Source organism: Alligator mississippiensis, chromosome 13, assembly GCF_030867095.1.
Source record: "Alligator mississippiensis isolate rAllMis1 chromosome 13, rAllMis1, whole genome shotgun sequence".
NCBI classification, from domain to species: Eukaryota; Metazoa; Chordata; order Crocodylia; family Alligatoridae; genus Alligator; species Alligator mississippiensis.
In genome coordinates, this window is record NC_081836.1 from 5746999 (window position 1) to 5773229 (window position 26231).

The following is a 26231-nucleotide window of genomic DNA, read 5'->3' on the forward strand; positions in this document are numbered from 1 at the left end:
GTTCAGCTAATACACTGCAGCTTTATCCAGAGTGCATGACCCAGGAATCTCTCTCAGCAGTCACCCACGTTTCCAACCAAAGGTTAATTTTACTCATCTAAACCGTGCATGAATATTTAGAATTAAGACAGATGTTCCTCAGGCATTCAGACATCAACTGGTACCTTATACCATAGTGGAAAGCAAACTCTAATCAACGGGGCAATCCACATGCTTCAAGTTTGGCATGTTTTGAAGTACTTGGCTAGATTAGGTCATGGCTTCCTTAATAAATCTTGTGCAAGACTTTGCCATGGGCTTCATCAAAATACCTACTAGTTTTCCTTTAGTTTTCACATTATTGAAAAGATTCAAGAATTCTAGCTGTTACAAAGACATGCATTTCTTTTGTTTGAACAGGGCTGGGTTGTATCAGTCACTTCAAGGTTAAGGATCCTTCTAGGGAATCTTCTGAAGCAAAGCTGACTGCAGGACACGTGACTTGAGATCAGTCCTTAAGAATGATGGACAATCAGATCCAAGACTTAAAAAGAGGCCTATGTTTCAGTGAGCGTGGTTGAAATGCAATGAAAACAGCTCACGTGGTTTTGGCAGTATTCATCCTACCATATATCCGATTTCTAGGTCAGTATTAAACCAGAACCCACCCTTAATGCTGATGTAGCTCATTTCTAGAAAAAAAGGGATGTACGGCAAAGGAACAGCTGCACTCGCAATTAGTAACCATGTTGTTTAAAACATCTCTTGCTACAGGATACGACCCAGAATTTTGCAGGAGAAGTGTGAAACTTTTACGCGCTGCATGGCCCACGAAATCAAGTGCTGCCATCAACGCACATCTCTCCACACGAAGGGCGGACCATGCATCTCTTCTGGAAGTCTCCCAAGTTTGTAGCAAAGGTTAGTACTGCTCCCTGTACTTTAGTAGTCCTATTATTATGCGTTAACATTATGCTTCTTGCGCAAAGAACCGCTCTGCATGACCCGACTGTACTGATTTTCCAAGAAAGGAAAAGAGCTAGGCTGAAAGAATCTCTTGGCTACGGAGTAGCTGTAGCTGGAAAAAGATATGCACTTGGTGAATCAAACAATATTTTGTCTATTTTATTCTTTGAAATCTGTGTCGCGGGGCACCTCGCTGCCCCGCTCCTAGAGAGGGGAAAACTGCTGGGGAAAAGCCTTCGCAGGGATAATGAGCGCGGCTGTGAGTTGCCAGGGCAACTCGAGATAGATTGACTCACACCTGCCGGTGGTCAGCTGGTGATGTAGGGCAGGGCCTGGCGCCTATAAAGCCTAGAACCAAGGCCAGGCTGGCAGTTCCCTGCTAGCCGCCAGAGGGGCAGGAGCTCGCGGAGCTAGGATGCGAGTACCGCTCGAGCACACTGGAGGATGGTGGCTCTGGGACGCGGGAGAAATGTTGTTACGGCCAGGCGGCCTTAAGTTAAGTTCTAGCCAGGAAGCTTGTGTTTTGTTTTGCTAGTGTTTGTATTTTACCGGTGGCTAGGGCGAGGCTGTAAGGGGTTGGAGGAGGCCTCATAGGGACCCCAGAGGGGTGGGGGCCCAGCGCCTGAGGAGGGTGTACTCATAAGGGCCCACAGGGTGGGGGGCCCTAGCGCCGGGGAAGGCGCACTATTCTCAGGGGTAACCCCAGCGGCGAGGGGACCCCGGCGCCAGTAAGGGCGCAACTTGCGGGGTGCGTAGACCCCAGCCCCAGAGAGGGGGCAGCATTATTAGGGAGCCCCAGCGGGGGCACAGCGACCCCCAGAGAGGGGGCGATAGTATCAGGAAGCCCGGCACAGGCATGTAAGTTCCCCGAGAAGGGGGACTATTGAGAAGCTCGAGACAGGTGTAGCGAGCCCGGCTGTAGTCTAGTGCAGCAATAGCCTTCAGATAGGGGCAGGGTGCTGCGGTGGACCCCGACGGAAGGGGTTGGCAGTACAACGCCCCAGGAGAAAGGCAAGGTGCTGCGGTGGTCCCCGGCAAAAGGGGATAGCAGTGCGCTGAGCCTGGATCAGAGAGGGTAGCCGTGCGGTGGGCCTAAAGGACCGGACACTCGCTAGAAAGTCCCGTAGCGGGCTAGATTATTTTAGAGAAGGCCCAGAGTGGGCTCGACGAGAGTCCCCGTGAGGGGCCGCATATTGGAAAAGACCCGGGAGTGCGCTAGACTACAGAGGAGGCCCGGGGGAGCGGGCGTGTATCTTGACAGACCAACGTCCAGCACATCTGCGAGGCTTGGGGCGTGGTATTAGGGGTTGGTAGGAGCCACGCGTAGCCCGTAAGGCTAGGGTGCCTGAAACACACCCAGTGTACAGGGAGACCCCGGTGGGTCTGGGAGAACACGGGGCCGGAGGTCCCAGCTAACCGTGCCTAGGAGACGTAAGGCAGCCTCCCAACTTAACTCAAGATCAAAGACGTGGCGGGCAAGAATAGAGGGTGCCCTTGGGCCGAATACACACGGAGAGGGGACCTTAAGGAGATCACGGCCCGACTGTAGGACCCCGCCGTGACAATCTGTTTATCACTAAGAGTTTGCTTATCAGCTCCTCAGAGTTTATCTTTGCTTTCAGTTGTTGTGGAAAATAAATACCAAAAATTCTCTCAGGATTAAGGAAATGACATAGCACAAAAATGCTGAACCGTATATTTGCCCTCTTCTCGGTCTCCTTTAAATAGCCAACAGTGGAGAAAAAGGACAAGGTTCGTCCTTGAAATGCTTTACGCAACACACACACATCCTAGGATATAAACAGAATACATTAAAACATTTTAAAATTACAAATACATTTTGAAGCAAACTCTATGAAAATGCTCTTGCCAGTAAGTACACTTCAGGGTTTAGTATTTTTCTTGCATGAGTTTATAACATCACACACACCTAATGCAGCAATATGAATTCAGCTCCCTGCTCTGCATAGGCATTTGTGATGCTCAGGTGTTACCAGGTGAAAAACGAAAAGGCTCTCGGTTTACTTTTCAAATGCATTTGCAATTTCAAGATGCTACATTTGTTCTGGTCGGGATGCTGCAATTCAACATCTTTGCCAGTTTTAATCTTTGAAAAGATGCGATTCACCTTTACAACTACGGCAAAAAAGAGATAACTGTCTAGATCAGCAGTTCTCAACCGTTTTGGACTTAAGGCACCCCTCGCTGGACTCGAGGCACCCCTCCATCATTGTTGCGAATTGAGTGGCACCCTATTTTGAAAACTCGTTTCTATATTACCGTGCTTTCCTCCTTGTAGAGGAACCAGGGAATGGGGGTGGGGGATTGGCCAGGCAGGGACAAGCCTGAGCCGGTGCTTATCTGTACCTTGTGGCACCCTTCAAAGGACGTGGCAGGAGCGCAGGGTACCACAGGCTCTGGTTGAGAATCACTGTATTTGACATGCCCAGCATTAGCCTGAGTGATAGCAGCTATTGGCCCATTAACCCACCTCTGTTAAAAATTGTACTAGGACAGTATTTCCGTCTTTGCAGTCTGGGAATAGCAATGTATTGTAATGCTATAGTTGTCCTTATGCATTTCTCCTCAAATAAAGGAGGAAGAAAAGACCTGAATCGACACGATTGTTTTCATCTTTTTCAAAGAAGCTGCATTTCCTTGAAAAACTCAAGACGGAGGGCAATGCAAATATTACTGGTTCTTATCAATTCTTTCCAACATAAATGTCCTGAAAGTTTGGTGACCCTACCTGACTATACCATGATGGTTTTCTGTCATTATATATTACATTTATGTTTCAATGTCATTTTTCCTGTACCTGTGAATATTTTTTTTAATACCATGAGCAAGGCTGGCTGTGCCTTTTGCACAGAGGACACTGCCTTTTGCTGAGGCACACCAATACCCTGCATGGTGCTGTGGACACGAGTGATACTGTTGTCAAGTAAAGGAAGTAAAAACGATCCAAGTTCACTTTTGGGTTTGAAAAGGGCTAAAGTCCCTTTGTATGAAAAATTTAAAATACAACTGTGTCGTGGGGCACCTCACTGCCCCACTCCTAGAGAGGGGAAAACTGCCAGAGGAAAAGCTCTGGCAGCGCAGAAGGAGCCCTAGCGGTGATTAGGGAGTACAGGTGTGGGTTGACGGGGCAACTAATGAGAGTCAGCTGCCTATAGGAGGCAGGGCCTGGCCCTTATAAAGCCCAGGGCTGAAGCCAGGCTGGCACTTCCCTGCCAGCAGCAGGAGAGGCAGGAGCTCCCGCAGCCGGGGTATAGGGAGAACCCTGATTGCAAGTATAGCTTGCAAGAACTCCAGAGGCTGGAGCAATGATGTTGTTATAGCCAGACGGCTTTAAGTTAAGTTGTAGGCTAGTGCGGCAACAGCCCTCAGATAGGGGCAGGGTGCTGCGGTGGACCCCGACGGAAGGGGTTGGCAGTACAACGCCCCAGGAGAAAGGCAAGGTGCTGCGGTGGTCCCCGGCAAAAGGGGATAGCAGTGCGGTGAGCCTGGATCAGAGAGGGTAGCCGTGCGGTGGGCCTAAAGGACTGGAGACTCGCTAGAAAGTCCCGTAGCGGGCTAGATTATTTTAGAGAAGGCCCAGAGTGGGCTCGACGAGAGTCCCCGTGAGGGGCCGCATATTAGACAGAGCCCAGAGTGGGCACAGGGAGAGCCCAGGAGGGGGCACTGCCATAGAGCATACAGAGAAGGCCCGGGAGTGCGCTAGACTACGGAGGAGGCCCCGGGAAGCGGGAGTGTTGACAGACCAATGTCCAGCACATCTGCGAGGCTTGGGGCGTGGTATTAGGGGTTGGTAGGAGCCACGCGTAGCCCATAAGGCTAGGGTGCCTGGGCAGCACCCAGTGTACAGGGAGACCCTGGTGGGTCTGGGAGAACACGGGGGTGGAGGTCCCAGATAACCGTGCCTAGGAGACGTAAGGCAGCCTCCCAACTTAACTTAAGATCGAAGATGTGGCGGGCGAGAATAGAGGGTGCCCTTGGGCCGAATAGGCACAGAAAGGGGGCTTTAAGGAGATCACGGCCCTCCTGGAGGACCCCGCCGTGACAAACTGTTTTCTACAATCAGTTCCTTTTACCCTATAGCTTTTGAAGATGGTGGTAAAAGGGCAAGGCCCCCCCCCTTGCCCTTTTACCACCATCTTCAAAAGCTATAGGGTCAGTTTGGTTATTCTGTACGTCTAAAAAAAATACTACTTTAAAAAATTGAGACATTTTAAGGTTTTCCAAGGCCTGCTTCTTTTTGCACTCCAGTCAGCATTTTGGGAAGAGAAAGGTTTTAAATCTCCAGATGAAGAGACTGAGTTTGCTCAGCAGGGGGAACTAAAGATTTCTTATTTTCCAGTCCCTGCACACGAGATCTGTGAGCATTTATTCCTGGCATTTTACAGAGGAGGCTCCTCCAAGCAAAACACAACTCACCTCAAAACCAGAACTAGCTATACAAACTTCGGAAAAAAAGCAGATAAAAAAAAAAAGCAGATGTTTAATCTAGGAGTATGGTGATCACAGTAAATTTCTATTCATTAGAAATGCCCTTACATCTAGAATCAGAAGTACAACCGGACCTAGAAGGCTCTCACTGTCCCTCCTAAAATCCACCCACTGGACTACTAAGAGAGCAAGCAATAGTAGCAGAGAAAGGGAACATGGGGCATGCAAAGAAAAGGGCGAAAGAAAGAAGAAAGAATACAAAGTAAGGCAAGGACCAGCTCTTTGCCCTGTATTTGTATAGCAGCTGGCACTACGGGGTCCCGATCCTTGATTGAGGCTCATAGACACTATCGCAATGCATATAAGAAACAAGGACAACGGTGAAAAAGGAGAAATGCAATGAGATAAGTTGATAAGGAAAAAAAAGAACAAGAAATGCAGAAATTACAAGAGTGCAGAGCACAAAACAGGAAACTAATACTAGCAAAAGAACGTATCTTATGGTTTTATTTTCTTGGTACATTAACATAAGAAGTTTGGTTTAATAAAAGTCACTCGGTACGTACCTAAAGTGTCTTAATTCTGCACTGTCGTCTAAAGTCAGTGGGAGAACTGGCTGAGAAAGAGGGACCGAACAGATTCAGGATCTGATCATTTGGTATAGTCGTATCTAATATGATCGCAGAATTAGTTAACTGTCTTCTTTTGCTTTAATCCACATGTAAGCAAAACCTCTAAAATTCAGGATTTATTTTTGAACTGGCTTAAGCGTGTGAATCAACAAGCCACATTTGTACAGGCTCCGGAGAAAAAATTCCTACCAAGTCTCAGAGCACCAGGACTTCAAATCCGGAGAAAACATTCATATGCAGCTACCTTAAAAAGGATGAAGAAGCGATCAGTTCACTGGACATTACCTGGGGAGCGTTTTCTATCGCTAGCTCATAGGACGTCCCTCCTGAGCCGAAGCGCAGAATATCTCCTGGACCCACTCGCACTGCTGCATTCTGTATTTGGCAATCGTTAACAAATGTACCGTGAAGAGAGTTGAAATCTCGAAGAACAAAACTGGTTTCTGAATCACTGAATTCAATGGCTGCGTGGCGCTCTTCCACACCTGCAGACTGAAACCAAAACTAGGTGAAAAAAAGAGTTTCACCAATTTCATCGGCAGTATGAAAAAGTGGCCAGAGATATGGATCAGAATAATCAGACTTTTAGTGAGTTCAACCCCAGCTACTCTTGAATTAAAATCTGGTTGGACTCAAGAGGAAGTCGCCCATGTCAGCTGATGGTTCACGTGCGCAAAATGCGGTGTGTTCTTTTTCTATTTTATTTAGTATATTTTGGCAAGCTTATTCTTGTGCTTTTTTCCCTCATTTTTATTTTAGACCGAATCTGACCAAAACGTACAAGACAGTAGCAATAAAAATGAATGACTGATACGTCTATTGCGTACATGCAAGTATGCCAACTATGAAGTAACAGATGAAGAACTTTTCCCCGCTTGGTGGAGTTGCTTTCTCTGGCATGTCAGTTCATATCTAATATAGTACGCCCTCATCGAGATTTATAATGAATTTTATGCACCTACCTTCAAAATGATGTCTGAATTTTCATGTCTTCCTATAGTCGTTCCTTTTGACTTCAGCATAAAAACACCATCTGGACTTTTTAAAAAGGCTCTCATTGTCTCTCCTTTTTATCTGTAAGGCTTCAATTTTAAAAACTCATTTAGTGAGGATTACTTGGTACACTGTTACAATTATTTATGTCAAAACACCTTGAATGGCTCTAATGAACAGGATCAACTAACACAGAAAACAACCTCATCATTTATTTAAAGGGATTAAAATAACAAGGCATTTCAGAACAGCCTAACAGAAGTAGGCATCTGTCTTTCACGAACATTCAACTCTGACCCTATTACCGAATTACTTTTAGCTATTTCATTTAGTCGCCTGCCTTTCATACTGGTTCATTCTATCCCAATAAAATGGGCAGGTTGGCCAAGTACCCTTTCTTGTTCGCTAGCTAGCATCACATTGCAATGTTTGCATGTCAGGCGCTCAGTGAAAATATTTAGAAACCACCAAACAAACGTTTCAAATGCTCTTTAAAGAACGGCATTAAAAGGTGCGGGGGTTCTTTGGTGCAAATGTGTTCATCCCATTGCAGCCTAGCCTAGAAGACAGCGTCATTTTAAGACGTCGAACCTTCCTAGCCGAGTAGAAACGTACCTATAGCCGGCAGAATTGGTCTTCTAGGCAGCCGGCATCATATAAACGATGCTGACTTTCAACAGTCGGATCAACTGTTAAATCCTAATTCTGCATCTGACCTTCGGCTCTTACCCTGGAAGCGGTTTCCACACAAGGCTCACGTGCTTGTTTTACATTTATTTTGGAAATCTCTCACAGCTCAGTTGCAGTACGCCACCAATATTTTAACCAAGGACTCCTACAAACATCACCCCGCGCAGCCTATGACAAAGCTGGTGTCCAAAAGTACTGTGGAAATGATGTATTTATGTATCTTTTTATTTATGTTGGTGCTGTGGGGATAAAAATACCATCATCAAGCCAAGAAGGGGTGGAAAAACAAAGCAGCTACACTTCACTGGAAACGCAGGCAGCACGATGCTTAAAAATATTGCCGGTGCAGCAGGTTGGCCTGTTTCTTTTGAAGAAGGGCGTGAAAAAAATTAAAGCGCTGACCGTGCGACTCGCACACATTGGTGTGGTCACAAACCCACTGCTGGAAAGAGGTGATTTAGGAGCTTATAGGCTCTCTCGTCACATATGGAGCTGCAGGGACGTGGGAAGGAAACTCCGGACAAAGAAACCAAGCGCACGGTCCATAGGAGAAGAGGGCGACTTGTGCAAGCCGAAGGGGCAGCCCCTCCCGGCGGTCTCCTATGGATGCCACGAGCTACGCAGCAAAGCCAAGGGGCTGAGTTCAGTTTCTCACCATGCGGGTGGAGCAGGGAGTGCTTTGCTGCACTTACCCCTGGCTCCTTGCAGCTGGCACCGGGCGGACGTGCAGCCGGACAGCCGCGGCCCTGCGGCATCGCCTGCGCACGGGGAGAAGGGATGTTGGTGCGTGATCCGACCCTTGGCTCACCCCCGCGGCGCTGCCACCGGTCCCCGCACCCCAGAGCTCTGCCGAGGTGGCCCCGCCAGGAAGCAGCAGCTGCCCGGAGTCCTGCCTCCCGCCCCCCCCCCGCCTCTGTGTACCGCGTCGCCCGGCAACCGCGGGGCGGGGCGGGGCGGGGCGGGGCGAGAACCCGCGCGAGAGTGTCTCACCGCTGCCTGCACGCGCACGGCCCCCCCCCCCCCCCCCCCGAGGAGGAGGAGCGCGGGGCGCGCATCGCTGCAGGCCCCGCCCCCGGCCCGACCCAACACACGTGCGCTGCCCCACGGGCACGGGCACACCGACCGCGCCACTGAATGCAACGAGATTGCTGATGTGCACACACACAACCTAGCCAACATACACACATACATATACACTGATGTACACGCACGCGTACATATATGCATAAACATATATACACACACATACACAAATATACACACATATATAGGTATATACATATACACACACACACAACTACATACATACACACACCTCTATATACACACACACCTGTATATGTATGCACACATATAAACACATACACATGCACACACACAGATACACACACAATCATATACATATACACATGCATATATACACACATCCATACACACACATATACATACACACACACACACAAACTCACATATGCATACACATATACACACACACAAATTTATATATACATATGAATATACATATATACACAGACACGTTTATATATACATGCACAAATATTCACACACATACACGCAGACACATATATAGGCATACATACACACACACTATATGTAGATATACACACATATCCTTATACACATACACAAATACAAACATACATATACATACATATGTACATATACACACGTAAGTATATACACAGGTATACACACACATACATCTATAGATACACACATGCATCGACACACACACACATTGACACAGACAGGCACACACACGCATATAGATATACATATGCATACACACATGCATACATAGATATAGGCACATGCATACAGACATATACATATATACACACAAACATATATACACATGTATATCTACATGTGTGTGTGTTTATATAGGTCTACATGTGTGTATGTGTGTATATGTATACATGTGTATATGTATGTGTACATTCATACATACATGTGCATGCACATACGCAGACACACAGATACACACACATACATACAAACACAAATTCAGACATACACGTGTACACTCATACACATACACGTACATGCATACACGCACATACAAACACAGACATATACACATGCGTACACTCATACACATACACGCACATGCATATACACACACAATATACACACACAGATACAGACATATACACATGCGTACACACATGCATATACACACATGCATATACACACACATAATATACACACAAATACAGACACACACAAATACAGACATATACACATGCATACTCATACATACACGCACATACATACACACATAGATACACAAATACAGACATACACATGCGTACACTCATATATGCACATATACGCACATGCATACACACACCATATACACACAGATACACACACAGACATATACACATGCGTACACTCATATACACACACATAATATACACACATGTTTTGCTAGCTAATGTGTGTATAAACTGCAATGCAACTATTGCAATGTTATGCTAGCTAATATATACATACACACATGTACACACACACACACACACAGGAGAAAGAAAATAACTTCATCTTAAAACTTAATACAAAGCCAAATGAAGGCCTGATTCTCCCCGTCTCTGCACCCCCCATGATCCCATGTACGACAGTCAGCTGCAGGTGGCAAAACCTGGCTCCAGGTCCGGCTGTGCAAGTGCTAATAATTTTGAATTATGTTTAAAAAAAAGAGAGAGAGAGAGATGTGCATAGCCCAGAGAGACAAGTGCAACCGTGTTCTGTATTTGTGCCATGTTTGTGAGCAGGTCACTTTAAAAAAAAGAACAAACAAGTATTGCAATGCCGGAAATCTGACTTATTTAGCTTGGCATCTATAAAATAGCTGGCCTTTTAAAAAATAAAATAAAATAAAAAAAACTAAACCAGACCCAGCTTTTCTTGCCATTTTCAGAGACATTTTGTCTGGTATTCGTGTTGTAAACTGCAGTGTAACTAAATGACAGTAACTTTTAGTCAGCGCGGGAAAGTAGGGTAACTGGTTCCGGCAGAACAAGTCTGAGCAGAGAGCACAATGCACTTCTCTTTGTCTCTTCTTTTAAATGGACACTTCCAGGTTCACTAAGAGCCACAGGTTGGCTTTCTTGGGTTACAACCACAGTCTCAGAGAAGTTTTTTAAAAGATACTTGGGCTCTACTTCCATTATTTGGTCATTAAAGTGGGAAAGACGTTATTTCCAAACAGAAACAAAACGTTGGTGCTTTTTTATTTAATACCTGCACTCATTTCATTCTTTCCTTTCTGCATCGCTTTCTTGATTGCAGTAATTCAAAAAATCCTTACAAGGAAGTGCTGGCATATTGCCTCTGCTGAAAAAAGATGACCGAAACACAACCCAAATCTGCTTCCTTTAATGCTGGCCAAGAAACTACATCAACTTTTTTTTAAGCAAGAGCATTTCAGATCAGTTCCAGTTAAAAATTCTGATTCAGTGCAGACAGGGCTTACAGTTACCAAAAATCAAATTATTTCTTTCGGCAGTACAAACGTCATTAGCCAGGGTGTTTTAAGAGAGAAAAAAAGCAGCGAGACAGAAAACCTGCAGACAACAAAGGCAGCTATTGTACAAGGATCTTTGTCGGGGGACACAATGCATTTTGACACGAAGGGGACTGCGTATTAAAAGGGCACCGCCGCTGACAGCCGTTTCCCATTGCTTCCAGGTCTTGCACGCCACTGCAGCCAGCTGAGTCCCATCATGGCACACGCACCAAGTGTTGTAGGACCAGGTTTGTGCGATCACAGAACCCAGGTGCGGCTGTCCTTCTCCACTGGAAATCAGGTAAGTCGCTTTGCGCGGTGTGTTCGATTGTACAATAACGTAAAATTTACAGGAGACAAAAATAAAACTTTGCCGCTACATGACATAGCACGAAGAGCCTCCTCTAGCACTAGTCACATTCGTCACAGAACCACGCTGGATGACCCCTGCTCCCTCCGTACACTCGCACGCCTGCGGCCTCTTATATCGCACCTATCTGGTGTGCTGCAGCTCCTCAACTGAACGGGCTTTGGTCTACCGCCTCAGTGGAAGAGCAGTTGCTTGAATTGGGACTCCATTCTTAATGCAAGTCTACTTGTAGCATATTATATTTATACACACACACACATATACATATTGTCGTGGGGCACCTTGCTGCCTGGCTCCTAGAGAGGGGAAAACTGCTGGGGAAAAGCCCCAGCAGGGATAATGAATACAGCTGTGGGGTGCCGGGGCAACTAATGAGAGTCAGCTGCCTGTAGGAGGCAGGGCTTGGCCCTTATAAAGCTCAGGGCTGAAGCCAGGCTGGCACTTCCCTGCCAGCAGTCAGAGGGGCAGGAGCTCCTGCAGTTGGGATGCGAGGAGAAGCCTAACAGCAAGTATAACCCGCGAGAGCTCCAGAGGCTGAAGCAATGATGTTGAACTACAGCCAGTAGGCTTATGTTGTTATGGCCCAGTGCCTTATGTTTTGGTGATAGCTAGGAGGCTTGTGTTTGCTTTAGTGTTGTGTATTACACCGGTGGTTTGGGTGAGGCTATTAGGGGTTGGAGGAGGCCTCATCGGGGACTCACAAGGGAGTGTGAGGACCCCAGCGCCAGTAAGGGCGCAACTTGCGGGGTGTATAGACCCCAGCCCCAGAGAGGGGCGTTTCGAGGAGCCCCAGCGTGGGTGTGGCGAGCCCCAGGGAGGGGAGCGCACTTTCGAGAAGCCCAAGCGTGGGCACAGCGAGCCCCAGAGAGGGGGCGGCATTATTAGGGAGCCCCAATGTGGGCACAGCGAGCCCCAGAGAGGGGGCACTACGTAAGGTCCCCGAGAAAGGGGACTATTGAGAAGCCCGAGATGGGCGTAGCGAGCCCAGCTGTAGGCTAGTGTGGCAATAGCCCTCAGATAGGGGCAGGGTGCTGCGGTGGACCCCGACGGAAGGGGTTAGTAGCACGATGCCCCAGGAGAAAGGCAAGGTGCTGCGGTGGTCCCCGGCAAAAGGGGATAGCAGTGTGGTGAGCCTGGATCAGAGAGGGTAGCCGTGCGGTGGGCCTAAAGGACCGGAGGCTCGATATAGAGTCCCAAAGCGGGCAAGGGTCCCCGAGCGGGACAACACTTTTAGAGAAGGTCCAGAGCGGGCTCGACAAGAGTCCCCGTGAGGGGCCGTATGTTAGAGAAGACCCGGGAGTGGGCTAGACTACAGAGGAGGCCTGGGGGAGCGGGTGTGTATCTTGACAGACCAACGTCCAGTACATCTGCGAGGCTTGGGGCGTGGTATTAGGGGTTGGTAGGAGCCACGCGTAGCCCATAAGGCTAGGGTGCCTGAGTAGCACCCATCGTACGGGGAGACCATGAAAGTCGGGGAAATCTACGGTGGGGACAGAGGTCCCGATACGCCGTGCCCAAGGCGGTATAAGGCAGCCTCCCAACATATATTGAACAGCAAAGATGTGGCGGGTGAGAATAGAGGGTGCCCTTGGGCTGGCCTTGACGCGGTGAGAGGGACCTTAAGGAGATCACGGCCCGACTGTAGGACCCCGCCGTGACACAAATACACGCACACACACACACACGCACAAAATCAACAAAACCCCTCACACGTATCTGCATATGAACACTAGTAGCTTAAGACCCCATCTCTTGGTCTGAGTACAACTCCCTGGGCAGAATTGGGCTCATTAATTTTGGTTTTGATGTCCTGTCCGGTTACCTGACCTCCCATAGAAAATGCATGTCTTTCTTTAGCACCTGCATTATAACCCAACCCATCAGAAGAGCTGCTGTGAAGCAGGAATACTTCTGTAGGCTCCATGGCATTGCCTTCTTTGTTGGTTATTAGAGCCGAAGGCCCCAGCTACGCTGGTCATGTCCCTAGGGAAGCCAGAGTCAAAGATTCCCATTATTCCCAGTGCCTTGCAGCACCAGTGCTGTGCAGTGTGTGTGTGTGTGTGTGTGTGTGTGTGTGTGTGTGTGTGTGTGTGTGTGTGTGTGTGTGTGTGTGTGTATGTATGTATATAATCTTTTGACTGGGTGTGCTAATTATGAACAGAACCATGTCACATAAATGACTCTCGTAATTAGCACAGGCTAATAAGATTCAACTGTGCCAGTTTACATTTGTTTACTGCATTTCATTAATTTGTCTCATTCATTAGCACATTGTAAAAGCTTTATTAAGGCACAATTGGCTCATTTGATATAATAGACCTGGGAAGGGAGCAGATCTGCACAGGGTGGTAGTTTGAGCTAGCAAACACCAAGTTGTGCGTAATAGCTACTGGAAATCAGCAGGCAGACCCGGCCGTTCATTGACACGCATTATATTGGAGCTGTTTTCTCTACCGATTATCCAAATTAAGTGGGCACGCGTATGCGATATAGATGCATTCAGTCCAGGTGCACGATGTGTACCACCCACGTTCTGGAGTGCATGCACTTCACCCATTTCCTTCGCCAACTGGCTCCCAAAGCTTGTTCTGGTAAGGGGCGAATCTATCCCATTTCCAGTAGGGAAGCTGCCCTAGAGTCTGGAGAGCAGTGTCCAGAGCTTCAGAGGAAGGCAGGGAAACCAATGGATAGCAATACATGCTTCCCGGCCTTTACAGGTGAGCAGCAGATGCCCTGAAGCATGGAAAGAAGGGATTCATAAAAATCCTTGGTATCGGAAACACAAAATTATAAAGCACTGCACCCAGGATCAGATTTTTTTCTTCTTGTAGTGCTATTAATGATATTGAAGTGCTACTGTAATTTAAGATATGAGCTGCGTCTTCTGTTAAGCACCACATTGCTTAGTCACGGGCAGAGGATGTGTGAACAGAAAAAGGCAGAGGGATTTTGCTCGGACACAAGAGTCGTGGTATGGATGCACGTGTCTCTCTCAAAATAGGAGAGCGGCGACTTCTGAGCAACGAGCTAATGCTTTCACAGCTTAGGTCCCATGACTCACATTAGCCTGTTTAGACACCACTGAGATTATCTGCAACGTGCCTAAACAGGATTCACCAGATCTTAACCGAGAGTCTGCCCATCTTGAACTGTATTAGTCATGGCGTACAACAACTCTCGCTGCTGATTTAGGGAATCGGGTCCTCTCCTACAGTAATCCTACTTAAAGGCGCAACATCCGTTAAGCATCTCCGCAGAGAGGTGCACAATACACATCACAACGGAAATCGCAGTCTTTCTGTTCAATTTTTAAGCTCTTTTCCGCTCTTTAAAAGGAAAGGAAATACGGAAATTGTACCCTACATCATGCCGTGATTAAAGACAGCAAAGAAAACCACATGCTTAAATCAGCAGGAGTTACAGGTCTTCAGGCCAGACAATTCATATTTAGCCTCTTAATTATTTTGAGTTTCTCTAGAGTAGGCCTTCTTATTAATTAAGACAGGATCACTTGGCACTCAAAAACATACCCCTTTCCACCCCTCTGCCTGAAGGGTGTTTGTGCCCGAAAGCTTGCAAAGAACAACTTTTACAACTACTTAGTTGATCTAATAAAAGACACCACATTTACCCCCAAGCCCCAGAATTCACGAGTCTTATTTCATACCAGACACAAAGTTTCCTAATATGCATTGCTCTGTAGCATCAGTCTCATACAAAGCAGCCACATTACTTGATCTTATTCTATCCCTTAATAAGTGGCTTGGTATACCAACATGTTCAACAACTGGTTTCTTCTCAGAGGGAGAAGTGCCAAGGACACTTCCAGGAAAAGAGACATCAGGGAAATTAGCTTGCCCAAAGTCAAACCAAGTCCACTTCCTCATACCAGAGACCGAGACAACAGATTTGTGACTTGTCTGTTGAAATCCAGGAAACTCCTCGTCCAAGCTGCACTTACCGCATATTTCTTCACGTGACATCACAGATATGCATGCTTATATGGTTCCCGTGGCTTTACTAAACATGTAGATGTAGTGCATCACGAATGTGGCAACAGCAACTTTCCAAGCTGAGAAACAGGAGAAAACCATTGCGTCCTACCTTTCATTCATCCCGGGGTTAAAGCAGCTCACTCGTTCCCACTTACAAACCCATACAGATGCACACACTATATACAAAATATTTATTTTTGAAGTCTGTTTGCACAGCACACACTCAACACTAGCTTCGAGCATTTTGAACACGTTTGCCATGGGACGCTAGAGCGGTGTCCAACTGACCGAAATTACACAAGTCAATCTTGAACAGACTGTCCCTTCATACCGGAGCGCCCAAAATGATGCTCCCCCTTTGGCCAACAGCACATAGAAAGCTCCTCACTGGCATCGCGGGTTAACGGTAAAACGATTAAATAAATGCGTGCTGGATTTCACGTTCTCGTTTCATTCAGTGGATTATTTCTCGGCAAACTATGAAACGTTGCAAAAACGTAGGCTTGCTTTCTACCATTAGCCCAACTCCATTTTTAATGGAAGCAGAGAAAGCTACAATGTTCTTTATTTGTATTTTCTTAAATGAAAGAAAAAATGTCAAACTAAAGGGGGAAAAAAAAAGAGTTAATCCCCCCCACCCCCCCTCTTTTCCACATGTAAAATTGTTAAAAACCCCAAACAACAACACTTTAGTGGCTTAGAAAGAGACTATAAAAGATGCAGGCAAGGTGCTCCTTAATTTAAAGAGTATAGATTTAGTACTTCTTAACTTCATTTCTTTCAGAAGATCAGATGCACCAGTGTTCATGAACAACCATCTGTTGAAAGGCTCATTTGGTCCATCTAAAAAAAAAAGAGGTATATAGAGTCCAGCATTTCCTTGATCTCTTTCAAGCTTGTGGAAATTTCACTGTTTTGTACCCAGAAATCAAAGCTCAAGTAGTGTTTTTACCTGGACAGTCCATAGATATTAAGTCCCTTGTCTACTATCTGGAGCTTTGTCCTGAATCTCATCATACTGTGGAGGAGGGGCCAATGGCTCTATCGTTATATGACTTGAATTTTTGTCTGGCAGGTTAACCCGGATGTCCTTTAGGTGCAGTTTTTCGGACTTAATTCTCCGAACCTTCAGGGGTTTCAGGCGTTTGCTCAAGCGAGAGCTGTGTCTGCTTGGCTGCCGCTCCGCGTTGGCTTCGGGGCCTGTAGCAGCGGTCGCTGAGGTCTGTGTGTTTTCATCGATCCCAGTTAGAGATTCATAGGAGGGTAGAGACATGCTGATCCTGGTGCTTCTGTCCAAGTCTCTTGTCTCGGTGTAGCCAGTGTTCATAACCTCTTCGTAACTGGGGACGTAATATCGGGAGCGTGAATCATCATCCTCTTCTTGACTGTAGACAGAAGTTAAAATGTTACAGCGGTCAGTGCACCAAGCCATTTCAGATGCATTGCTGATAGCTCAGCTTTGAAAAAACCAAAAAGAATAAGCGATACAATCCGCATTTCCACAATACTTCTCATGAAAGGGTTTCAAACGGTAGCACAACTATCAGATAAACCTCTGACATCCCTGGGTGCAAGAACTATTTTACAGACGGGGGAAACCAAGGCGCAGGAGTTGCGACTTGCCTCCGGCAGATTTGCTAAGTTGAGATGAGATGCCCAAGTTGAGAGAGAGACCTGGAGAAAGAGAGGAAACATCCATTAGTACATGCAACACAACACAAATGTGGAACAACGGCGGCCGCTCGGCATCGCTTTGCTCGTGCCACGGGTCTTCACGCCGGCAGACGTTCTGCACAAGTCACAAACCGGGATGGGGGTGAGCACCAGAGTCCCGGCTGCCCATTTGGATCACGCCTGGGAAAGACAGCGTGCCCCTACCTTGCTTTTTGCCAGGTTGCTTCTCTCTCACACTGCGAAAAAAAGATCCTCACCACTTGCCAAAAACCTCCCTGAAGCTTGACAAAAGCAGGCGGTGGTAAAATTTCCTTCTGACTCAATTCCAATTTGAGTGGTTACACATGTTGCCTAACTGCAGTCCCCCCTGTGATTTCAGCTAGGAAGTCTCTCTTCCCTTCCTGCAAATAAATGGCTGTGCAGTTGAAACACAGCACGTATCACCAGACTCCTCGGGGCTCTGTGCTGGCCTTTGGTAGAAGCTCCTCTTCCAGCAGTACGGGACCACAGGCAGAAGCTGCTGGTAACGTCTGCCCCAATGAGTTATTAATCTAAAATGCCATTTGAAAAAACGAGTGATGTGGGAGTTGAAATTCCCACTGACTCACAGTCAGACTTCAGACACTTCTGCAAAGTTTTACCCTTTGCAACCTACTCATCTGTGAGATGAAGAATTCTTACCTACCTCGGTGGTGTAGACACTAGACACAATGATTAAATGTTTATTAGGCAATCTGAAATTAAAAAGGGCTAATTACTATTGGTAAAAAAAAAATAAAATAGCTGTATGATGTATGATGACTTGATAAACATGATACTGCTTTGGAAGCTCATAGTGAAAGGTATTAAAAAGTTGACTGCAAAAAACCCCCCCCACAAAACCAAACCCTTCATAATAGGCATTTTAGATTCTTGCCACATGCCCTACGGGCCTCCACAATTTTGAAGACTAACTGCAGTTGTCAAAATATACTGGGCGTGAAACCAAAATGGAAAGCTTTAATACATTTAAAGAGCTGATTAGAGAGCTGGCTGCGGTCTGCAGCGATGCGGCTACTTCCCTCGCAGGCGACAGGTAGACAAGGGATGCTTCTGTCCCACCCTCTCCATGCAGGGACGATTTGAACAAGAGATCCCTCACCTCCCAACTGCCCTGTTCTCTGTGCTCCCCCCGCCAAAAAGTACACCAACATCCAACTCCTGAGCACAGATTTCCCCTTATGCAACAGAAGCTGGTGATGGCAAATCTTGACCTCGTGTGTCCAAACCGGCAGGCTCCTCGTTAAAGCTCTGAAGCAGCAGCAGGACCAGCGTCATTATAATCTCTCTTAGATTCATCCTTTCCCACACAAAGCCTTGGAAATTTAATTGGAGTTCGCACGGTTGATGGACCTAGAGACTTGCTTTGCTTTCCTACAGCAACTGGCACGTTATAAATAGAGGCAGGAAAGTGCAGTCAGCCCAAATGCAGAGCCCCTCAAAGCCCTTGCTTCTAACCGGAGCCAGCTGCATCCAACCAGCACGGTTACAAGCCTCTGGAAGAGCCACTGCCCCTCTTTGGCTCTGACCACAAGTGTCCTGCTTGGCCGGATGCAAACCCAGTTAGCAACCAGCTCTTGGAGCCCCCAGCACTTCCCTTCCTCCTGCTGGGCATCCCCTAGACCCAGACTGCAACTGTGCAGCTCATCTGAAACCAGCAGCAATTGCTGCAAGCCCTTCTCCCGCTCAGCGCACAGAATTGGACGCGGGGGCAAAGCTCACCTCGATGTCAGGGTGCAGCTGAGCCTGGTCTGGGGGGCTCGCACAGGCCCCGCTTCTGCAGAGCTTCAGCAGCACCGATCCCGACCTGGAGCCTTTCCAATGTCGATGTCTCACCTGGCCGCTGCTGGGTCACAGCTTGGCCTGAGCCCCCAAACAGAAGCACCCTGCCCATGGCACCAGTAGAGCACCCAGCACTGATGGTTTGCAGTGGGCTGAATGCTTGCAGCAGGGATTGGGGCTCCCGGCCTGCGGCACTGTGGGTGGCCCTGCACCCCTCACCCTCAGCAAGAGCAGGAGGCTTTCTGAGCCCAGCTGGAGGGGACTAGTAGCTGCCCACAGCCTTGGTGTTGGAGGGGCTGAGCTTGGGGGAGTCGTGAACTCTGCACTGGCAGAGACCCAGGCATCTCTAGGCCACTCCCTTGCCCCAATAGTCCTCAGTCCCAGTGGTCCTAAAAGGGGACACAGCACCCTGTTAAACTATCACTCCTTCAAAACCCCGTGCATCCAGTCCTGGGGAACGTTGCAGAAGCAGTTTTCGACGGTAACAGCACTGAACTGCTCCTTGCCTCAGTCCCTTCTTGTGCTTAAGGAAACAGCCCAAAAAGGATACTGCACCACCCCCAGGACTGATCATGCCCCAAGTGCAGGTCATAGCTGTGGAGGATGCTGAGCCCTACACACCCCCAGTGCCTGCCTGGCAGCTGTGTCTCTGCCTTACCATCCTACGGCAGCACAATCCAAACCCAGCCAGTTAGGTGGTAGCTCAGGGAGAGCTTGGACCTCGTTCCTTAAGATGCATCCTCAGGCCCATTTTGTTTTTATTAAAAAGCAACCACACCATGCCATTAGAAATAGCAGGACGTGTACTCAAGGCATTCAAACAAGACGGTCTGAAACAGCTGGACTAAAAAAACACCAAGAAGCTCACAAAGTTTCCTGAGCATTTTCTTTTTATTGGGACCATTTTTTTCTTTTGAGACAAGAGACAGCTGAACTTCAACAGATTGCACCCAAGCACCACACCTTCACCGTACCTTCTTTTTTATTTTCCTCAAATAAATCAGGACTGATTTCCTACAGTGCATTAACAGTTGTAAATTGGTGACTAGGCAGCACCTGCCACATTATATTACCATTTTTAAATCAGAATAGGAAATATTTTTATTCAACAAGTACGACAGATCAGATCAGTAGACAAAAAGAAAAAGTTTATTCCGCCAGCCAGCTTGCACCAGGAAAGGGTAAGGGCCAAGTCCTCTCAGTGTAGAAGAGCACCAGGCACAAGGTGAAAAGTTTTTTTACACTGTTTATTGTTCGATTGTGCATGTCCGGTTTGACGCTGAGCACGCCAACTACCGCTAGGATCATTTGGACACAGGAGATCTTCATGCGTGGAGATGGAGATTAACCCTTTCAAACGCCCATGGAGCTTCAATTTACAGACGCAACCAAATTGCACCACAAACAGCCTCAAACTGGCCCCACAACCTACGGCTAAAGCAAGCTACAGCCAAGCCACTAACCGAACTGAGCACAAACCTGCATTTCTACACCAACACTGACAACCCAACTCAGAAAACCCTACATACTACCTTCAGTCACATCTATTTTGATCAACTCCTGAACTAGCAAAGCAAAACAACCTGCAAAAACCTAGACTGCCACATATCAATACGCAAAACTAGCACAACACCTCAACCTCATTGTCCACAAATCGGGGCCAACCCAATACGCACACCACCTCAACCTCACTGCCTACAAATAGGGCCAAACCCAAGACCGAGTCCATGGTGCAACTTGAAGCGTGCAGCAGCTTGCTCCTACTGAGCGTTTGAAAGTGTAGAGATGCACATGACAGTCTCCACCATCTGTACTTATCTAAGCATACATTAAACATGTGCCTCTCTTCCTCCTGTCCACACCAACCCACACTTGTTGTTTCTGAGCTTTCTTGTCCTGCTTCTGCTCCTCCTCCTCCAGCTGCTCTTCAGGGACCTGCAAGAGTACACAAAACAGAAGTGGAGTTGGCTGGCAATGAACTGCACACACCACTAAAAATATACACGAATGTCGCTCACGCCGCCCATTATACTCACGAGCTTGGTGACCTTTTAAAAGAAGGGGGGTGTGACCGGCTTCCTGCTTGCAGGGAGGTCCCACTGCTCCAAGGCTCCCTCAGCCACATTTTGGCTCTTACGTGACAGAGCCAAGGGCAGGGCGATCACTGTGTCCAGAGTCCCTTTCCTTCGCACCCACCTCACACCATCCCAGTCTTTGTTCTTGCAGTGCTGGAAAGACTCGGTGGTGCAGGGGTAAGTCAGCACAGCCTGAGTGCATCTCGAGCAGCTGCAGCTTCTCCCTTTTCAGCCCTGCCGTGAAGGGGTTCCTGCAGCCTCCCTGCAATCCCTAGGTAACCCCTCTGCCCAACCTCACAAAGTAGCCTAAGTGTCACAGAGCACTGGGGTGCCCTGGGCCTGAAGGGGGGAAACTGCCCACCTGGGGGTTGCCAAGGCAACCAAAGGTCAGCTGACCAGAGGGGCAGGGCCTGGCTCCTATATAAAGCACAGAGCAAATGGCTGAGGCAGTTCCCTGCCAGCAGCCAGAGAGGCAGGAGCTCCCTAAGCCAGGATATGGGAAGAAGCAAGACTGCAGGTACAGCTTATGGCAGCTCGAGGCTTGAGCAGTGTTGTTTTAGCCAGGCGGCTTCAATTTACGTTACAGCCCAGGGGCTTGTGTTTTGTTGTTACAAGACGGGTGGTTTGGGTGAGGCTATTAGGGGTTGGAGGAGGCCTCGTAGGGGACTCACAGCGGAGCGCGAGGACCCCAGCGCCAGCGGGCGCAGCACACGGGGTGCATAGACCCCAGCCCTGGAGAGGGGCATTTGAGAGGCCCTAGCATGGGCATGGCGAGCCCCAGAGCGGGGCACTATTGAGCAGCCCCAGTGCAGGTGTGGTGAGCCCCAGGAAGGTCGGCAACTATTGAGAAGCCCAAGTGTGGACACAGAGAGCCCCAAAAAGGGGGTACTATTATTGAGAAGCCCAAGTTGGGCACGGCAAGTCCCAGAGAGGGGGCTGCATGATTAAGAAGCCCAAGTGTGGGCACGGCAAGCCCTAGACAGGGGGCAACGTTATTGGGAAGCCCAAGTGGGACACGGCAAGCCCTAGACAGGAGGCAATGTTATTGGGAAGCCTCAGATAGGGGGCAGCAGTACAAGAAGTCCAAGTTGGGCAAGGTGAACCCCAGGCAGAGGGCAGCATAATTAGGAAGCCCAAGTTGGGCATGGTGAACCCCAGACAAAGGGGTTCATCATCAGGAGGCCCAAAGGAGGGCACAGAGAAGGAGGGCCCAGGGAGGACAGGAAGGGGCCAAATAGGGACAGAATAGAGATAACAGCGATTCCATCTGCGAGGCTTGGGCTGCGGTATTGGGGAGGAAAGGAGCTGCAGACAGCGCCCCCTAGCAATGGGGCAGTATAAGGGCAGCCTCCCACCAATTAATACTAATTAATTAATCAAGATCAAGGCATGGCAAGTGAGGAGGTGGGCAGTTGCCCAGAGACAGGTGCATGGGCCACATTAAGGGCGGCCCAGAGCGATGACCTGTCACACTAAGATTTGGAGAAAGCAGGGCGGGAGACCTGTGCCTTGCTTATAAGCCAACAGACCCAGGAGGTCCTGGCACTCCAAGCTTTCCACGGCTCTCATACCCCAAGTCTTTACCCAAACTCTCTCACCTTTGTCTCCCAGTGGGCTGGCACTGTTTTCTGCCCTGGTTATAGGATAACTCCTATTTGTCTGTTGTCTTCTCTGCTTCTTCCTCTGGAGGCAAAAAGGACAAGACAGAAACGGGATGTGAGTCAGCACGATGGAAGATGGGTCTGCAGGCCCCAATTTCTCTCCCTCTTTTACCCGTACCTGGACCTGTAGCCACTGTCCTCTGTCCGCAGAAAGTGGGGAGGGCAGACATCTGTGGTCTGGGCTGCCGACATCTGGGCCAGCCAGGAGCAGAGTGCGAAGGGCCAGGACTCTGGACAGAAGTGCTAGGACGGCACCGTGAAGGTGACCACAGACACCAGCAACCCTGCTTACAGGGCGGTGCTCCCTGCACACAGCTGGCTGCGGGGCATGAAGCCCAGAGAGAACCTGTAAAGCCCTGAATGCCAGCTGACGGGTGCCTCAGGCAGTCTCAATCAGGGCTCAAAGCAGCCCCGTGTCTGGGGACACAAAGGTTCAGCCTCCCATCACGACTGTCACAGAGCCCAAAGGGCTAAAAGAGGCCTCCTCCCCCCCAAGGTCAGAGGGGTTGGGGGGGCGCAGCCCTGTTTACAGGGTGCGAGAGGAGACCATCTCAATGGTGCCAGGAGCAGCAGAGCAGAGACCTGGACCTGAGTTACAGGAAGGTCACAAAGCCTCAGGGGTCCCAGCGCACCCAGTACCCTCCACAAGCCTGCAACCTGCCTTGTAGTCTGTGGGTATCATCTGTGGCCAACCTCACCGAGTGGGGCGAGACCCGACCCGGAGAATCAAGGGGGCCCGGACCCTGCTTACAGGCTGCAGGCCGGGGGTGGGGGCGCAGAGCAACGGCTGGCCAAGTGCCAGGGCACTCGTCCCCAGGGACTCGGGTGGGGAATACGTGGCTGTCTCTCAAGGAGAGCAGGAACTGCACTCGAGCTACCAAGTGCCCAAAGGAACCCAAAAAGAGGGGGTCTAAGGCCTGTACCCTGGAATACAGGGAGGCCGTGTGCCCAAAAGTATTAGAGAGGGGGCCTAATGCTCCCCGAGACCAAAAGGCCTGGAAATCCGTCCCCCTAGGTATGGAGGTGGGAGGAGAAGGCTACGAGGACGCATCTCGCCCCTTTTCCAGCACTGGAAAGAAAATAAAATACGCTGCAGCGATTTTAACAACAAAAAGAAGATAACAAACGCTTTCGCTCCCAGGCGCACCTCTCTCTCGCTCTCCACACACTGACAAGGGAAAAAGTGTTCCCAGGCTGGAAAGGAGCTCGACGCTGCAAACTGCTTGACCTCGAACCTTACCCTGAAAATCCTCCTCCGCTCCCAGGGGGCGAGAAGAGAAGGCTGAAACCGGTGCCCTCGTTACAGGGCCCGGGCCGCCTGGGGAGTCAGGCTGCCCGCGGTGGGCAAAAGGGAGAGGCGCAGAGCCCTGCTTACAGGGGGCGCCGCCAGGCCAGGGAAAGGACAGAGCTGTCCACAAAGGCACACTGTGACCTGGACCCTGCTTACAGGGCAGGCCACAGCTCTGCAGAAGCCAGCCCTCCATCAAGTGACACGGGACTCGCTCCCTTCGTTACAGGGCACGGTCCGTCTCGCTAGCCACACTGCCCATAGGAGGCAAAAGGAAAAGGCCGAGCCCTGCTTATGGGGAGGGCTGTCAGACCAGGGAAAGGACAAAGCTGTCCACAAAAGCACACTGTGACCTGCACCCTGCTTACAGGGTGGTCCACTGCTCTGCAGAACCTAGTTCTCCACCAAGAGACGTGCGGTTCGCACCCTCGTTACAGGGCACGGTCCATCTGACTAGCCACACTGCCCACGGGGGGGGGCAAAAGGCAAAGGCCCAGAACCCTGCTTACAGGGAAGACCGCCAGGGCAAAGAACAGAGCTGTCCCCAAAGGCACAGAGACCTGGGCCCTGCTTACAGGGCGGTCCACTGCTCTGTGCTATTTAGCCCTCGACTGGGGCACGGGACTTGCACCCTTGTTACAGGGCGGTCCAGGGGTCCAGACATGGAGTGTCAGACACAGGTGCATGAAAAAGGACAGGTGCCTGCACACAGGGCTCAGAGAGGAGGCCACAGACTTCAACCCAGACCACAGGAAAGTCAAGCTCTGGAGTCTAAAGAGTTTGCTGTCATCCCATGAGACTCGGCTCTGGTCTGCAAGGCCGCCCTGCGGCACAATGCTGCAAACTGCTCCGGCTATCTAAGACCAGTGGAAGGAGTCCACCCAGCTTACAGGGGCTCCTCTCCGACCGGCCGGGAATAGCCACTGATTACAGGGTGGGGCTGTGCTGTGCAAGACCACCAACCAGATCCGTGGCCTTTACAAACATGATGGTGGTGACAACTTGATTACAGGGTTGTCCACCTTCCACCTGACTGCTGCAAAAGTGCAACAACATCAAGGGCAGAGACTCGTTTCTGAGTTACAGGGAGCTCGCCCAAAGGCTCACAAAGCTGAAATTTGGCTAAGACGTGATCGAGACCTAAAGGCAGAGATGCCACTGTCCAGAGTCCCTTTCCTTCACATCCCGTTTCTCTGACTGGCTTTTCTCCTACCTCGCCTCTTCCCCCATCTGCATCTCCTTCCGGTTCTTCCGAGGCCTGCAAGCACAGGGACCGAGATGGGCTGTAAGCGAACAGAGCCAGAGCATACACCAATAGGAACCCCCGGGGAGGGGCCAGTCCCCCTCAGCGCCCACTTTCTCACCTTGTCGCTAGGGCACGTGGGGGGAAACTTTCCTCCTGCCGTCTGCTGATTGGCGGGGAGGGAAACGCCCCAGCCAATCAGACCGCGCCGTTCTGCTCCAGCTCACGGGGCCGCGGCATGGCTGCCACGTGCGCGGTCTGGCTCTGCGCAGCGTCACGTGGTGCCTGTCCGCGCACCCTGGCTGCGCCGCCCGGCGCGAAGCGGGCTTTGCCGGCGTTGCCGTGCTTCCTGCCGGCCGCGTCGCAGCGCGGGGCGGGCAGCGCCCGGAAGGGTTTTTTCTGGTTCTGTTTTGTTGGGGGGAGGGGTCTGCTCTGTGTGGCTGCGCAGCAAACCTGTGCTACCGGGCTTGAGGCGTGTTAACGTGCATGGGGACACAACGTTATCTGTAACTACACGCATCGCTCCCCCTCTGCTTGCGGGGATGGCCGCGCTGCTCTAGTGCGTGTTGTGCACGCGCGCGCACACTTATTGGCACACATCGCCGCCGTTTCCAGTTTCCCGCCACTTCCGCCCCGCTCCTCTCCACACGCGGCTGTGCAGAACCGGGTGCCCCCGCGGCTTCTTCCCGCTCTTCCCGCCCCGCGGTTCTCGTTGCTTTCTTTCCCGCTTGCTTTTTATTGTGAAAGAAGGCGGGGGGGGGGGGGGGGATGCCGTGCAAACGCCGCGAGCGAGGAGAGCCCCTCCCCCCCGGCCCGGCCCGGCCCGGCCCGGCCCGGCCCGCGCTATGGGACCGCCAAGGATC

The 26231-nt window shown here is 49.7% G+C and overlaps 1 protein-coding gene and 3 long non-coding RNA genes across 10 annotated transcripts in view; 2 read left to right on the forward strand and 2 right to left on the reverse strand.

Annotated features, from left to right (window-relative positions):
* The window catches only part of FHAD1 (forkhead associated phosphopeptide binding domain 1), a 55797-nt gene extending 47210 nt beyond the window's left edge, over positions 1 to 8587 (reverse strand). For 2 of the 7 annotated variants that reach the window (XM_059716328.1, XM_059716324.1), the window contains exons 1-3: positions 8365 to 8585; positions 6989 to 7108; positions 6312 to 6518 (exon numbers count right to left, since the gene is read on the reverse strand). In XM_059716328.1, coding sequence (XP_059572311.1) covers positions 6312 to 6518; positions 6989 to 7084 — 303 coding nt within the window. In that variant the 5' untranslated portion in view covers positions 7085 to 7108; positions 8365 to 8585. Of the gene's footprint in view, positions 1 to 6311; positions 6519 to 6988; positions 7109 to 8364 lie in introns of all 7 variants that reach the window. The other 5 variants (XM_059716327.1, XM_059716329.1, XM_059716326.1 and 2 more) reach the window with 5 other exon arrangements.
* On the forward strand, positions 301 to 11627 carry LOC132244610 (uncharacterized). Its single transcript, XR_009456215.1, has 3 exons — positions 301 to 624; positions 754 to 900; positions 11424 to 11627. It is a non-coding gene; the product is annotated as an uncharacterized LOC132244610 (long non-coding RNA).
* A 4155-nt stretch (positions 11628 to 15782) lies between these two features.
* On the reverse strand, positions 15783 to 26089 carry LOC132244609 (uncharacterized). The gene is made up of 4 exons (XR_009456214.1): positions 25490 to 26089; positions 22956 to 25383; positions 22775 to 22859; positions 15783 to 21036 (listed from the first exon to the last, which is right to left on the reverse strand). It is a non-coding gene; the product is annotated as an uncharacterized LOC132244609 (long non-coding RNA).
* On the forward strand, positions 21036 to 23963 carry LOC132244611 (uncharacterized). Its single transcript, XR_009456217.1, has 2 exons — positions 21036 to 21693; positions 22866 to 23963. It is a non-coding gene; the product is annotated as an uncharacterized LOC132244611 (long non-coding RNA).
* Positions 26090 to 26231: the final 142 nt, after the last annotated feature.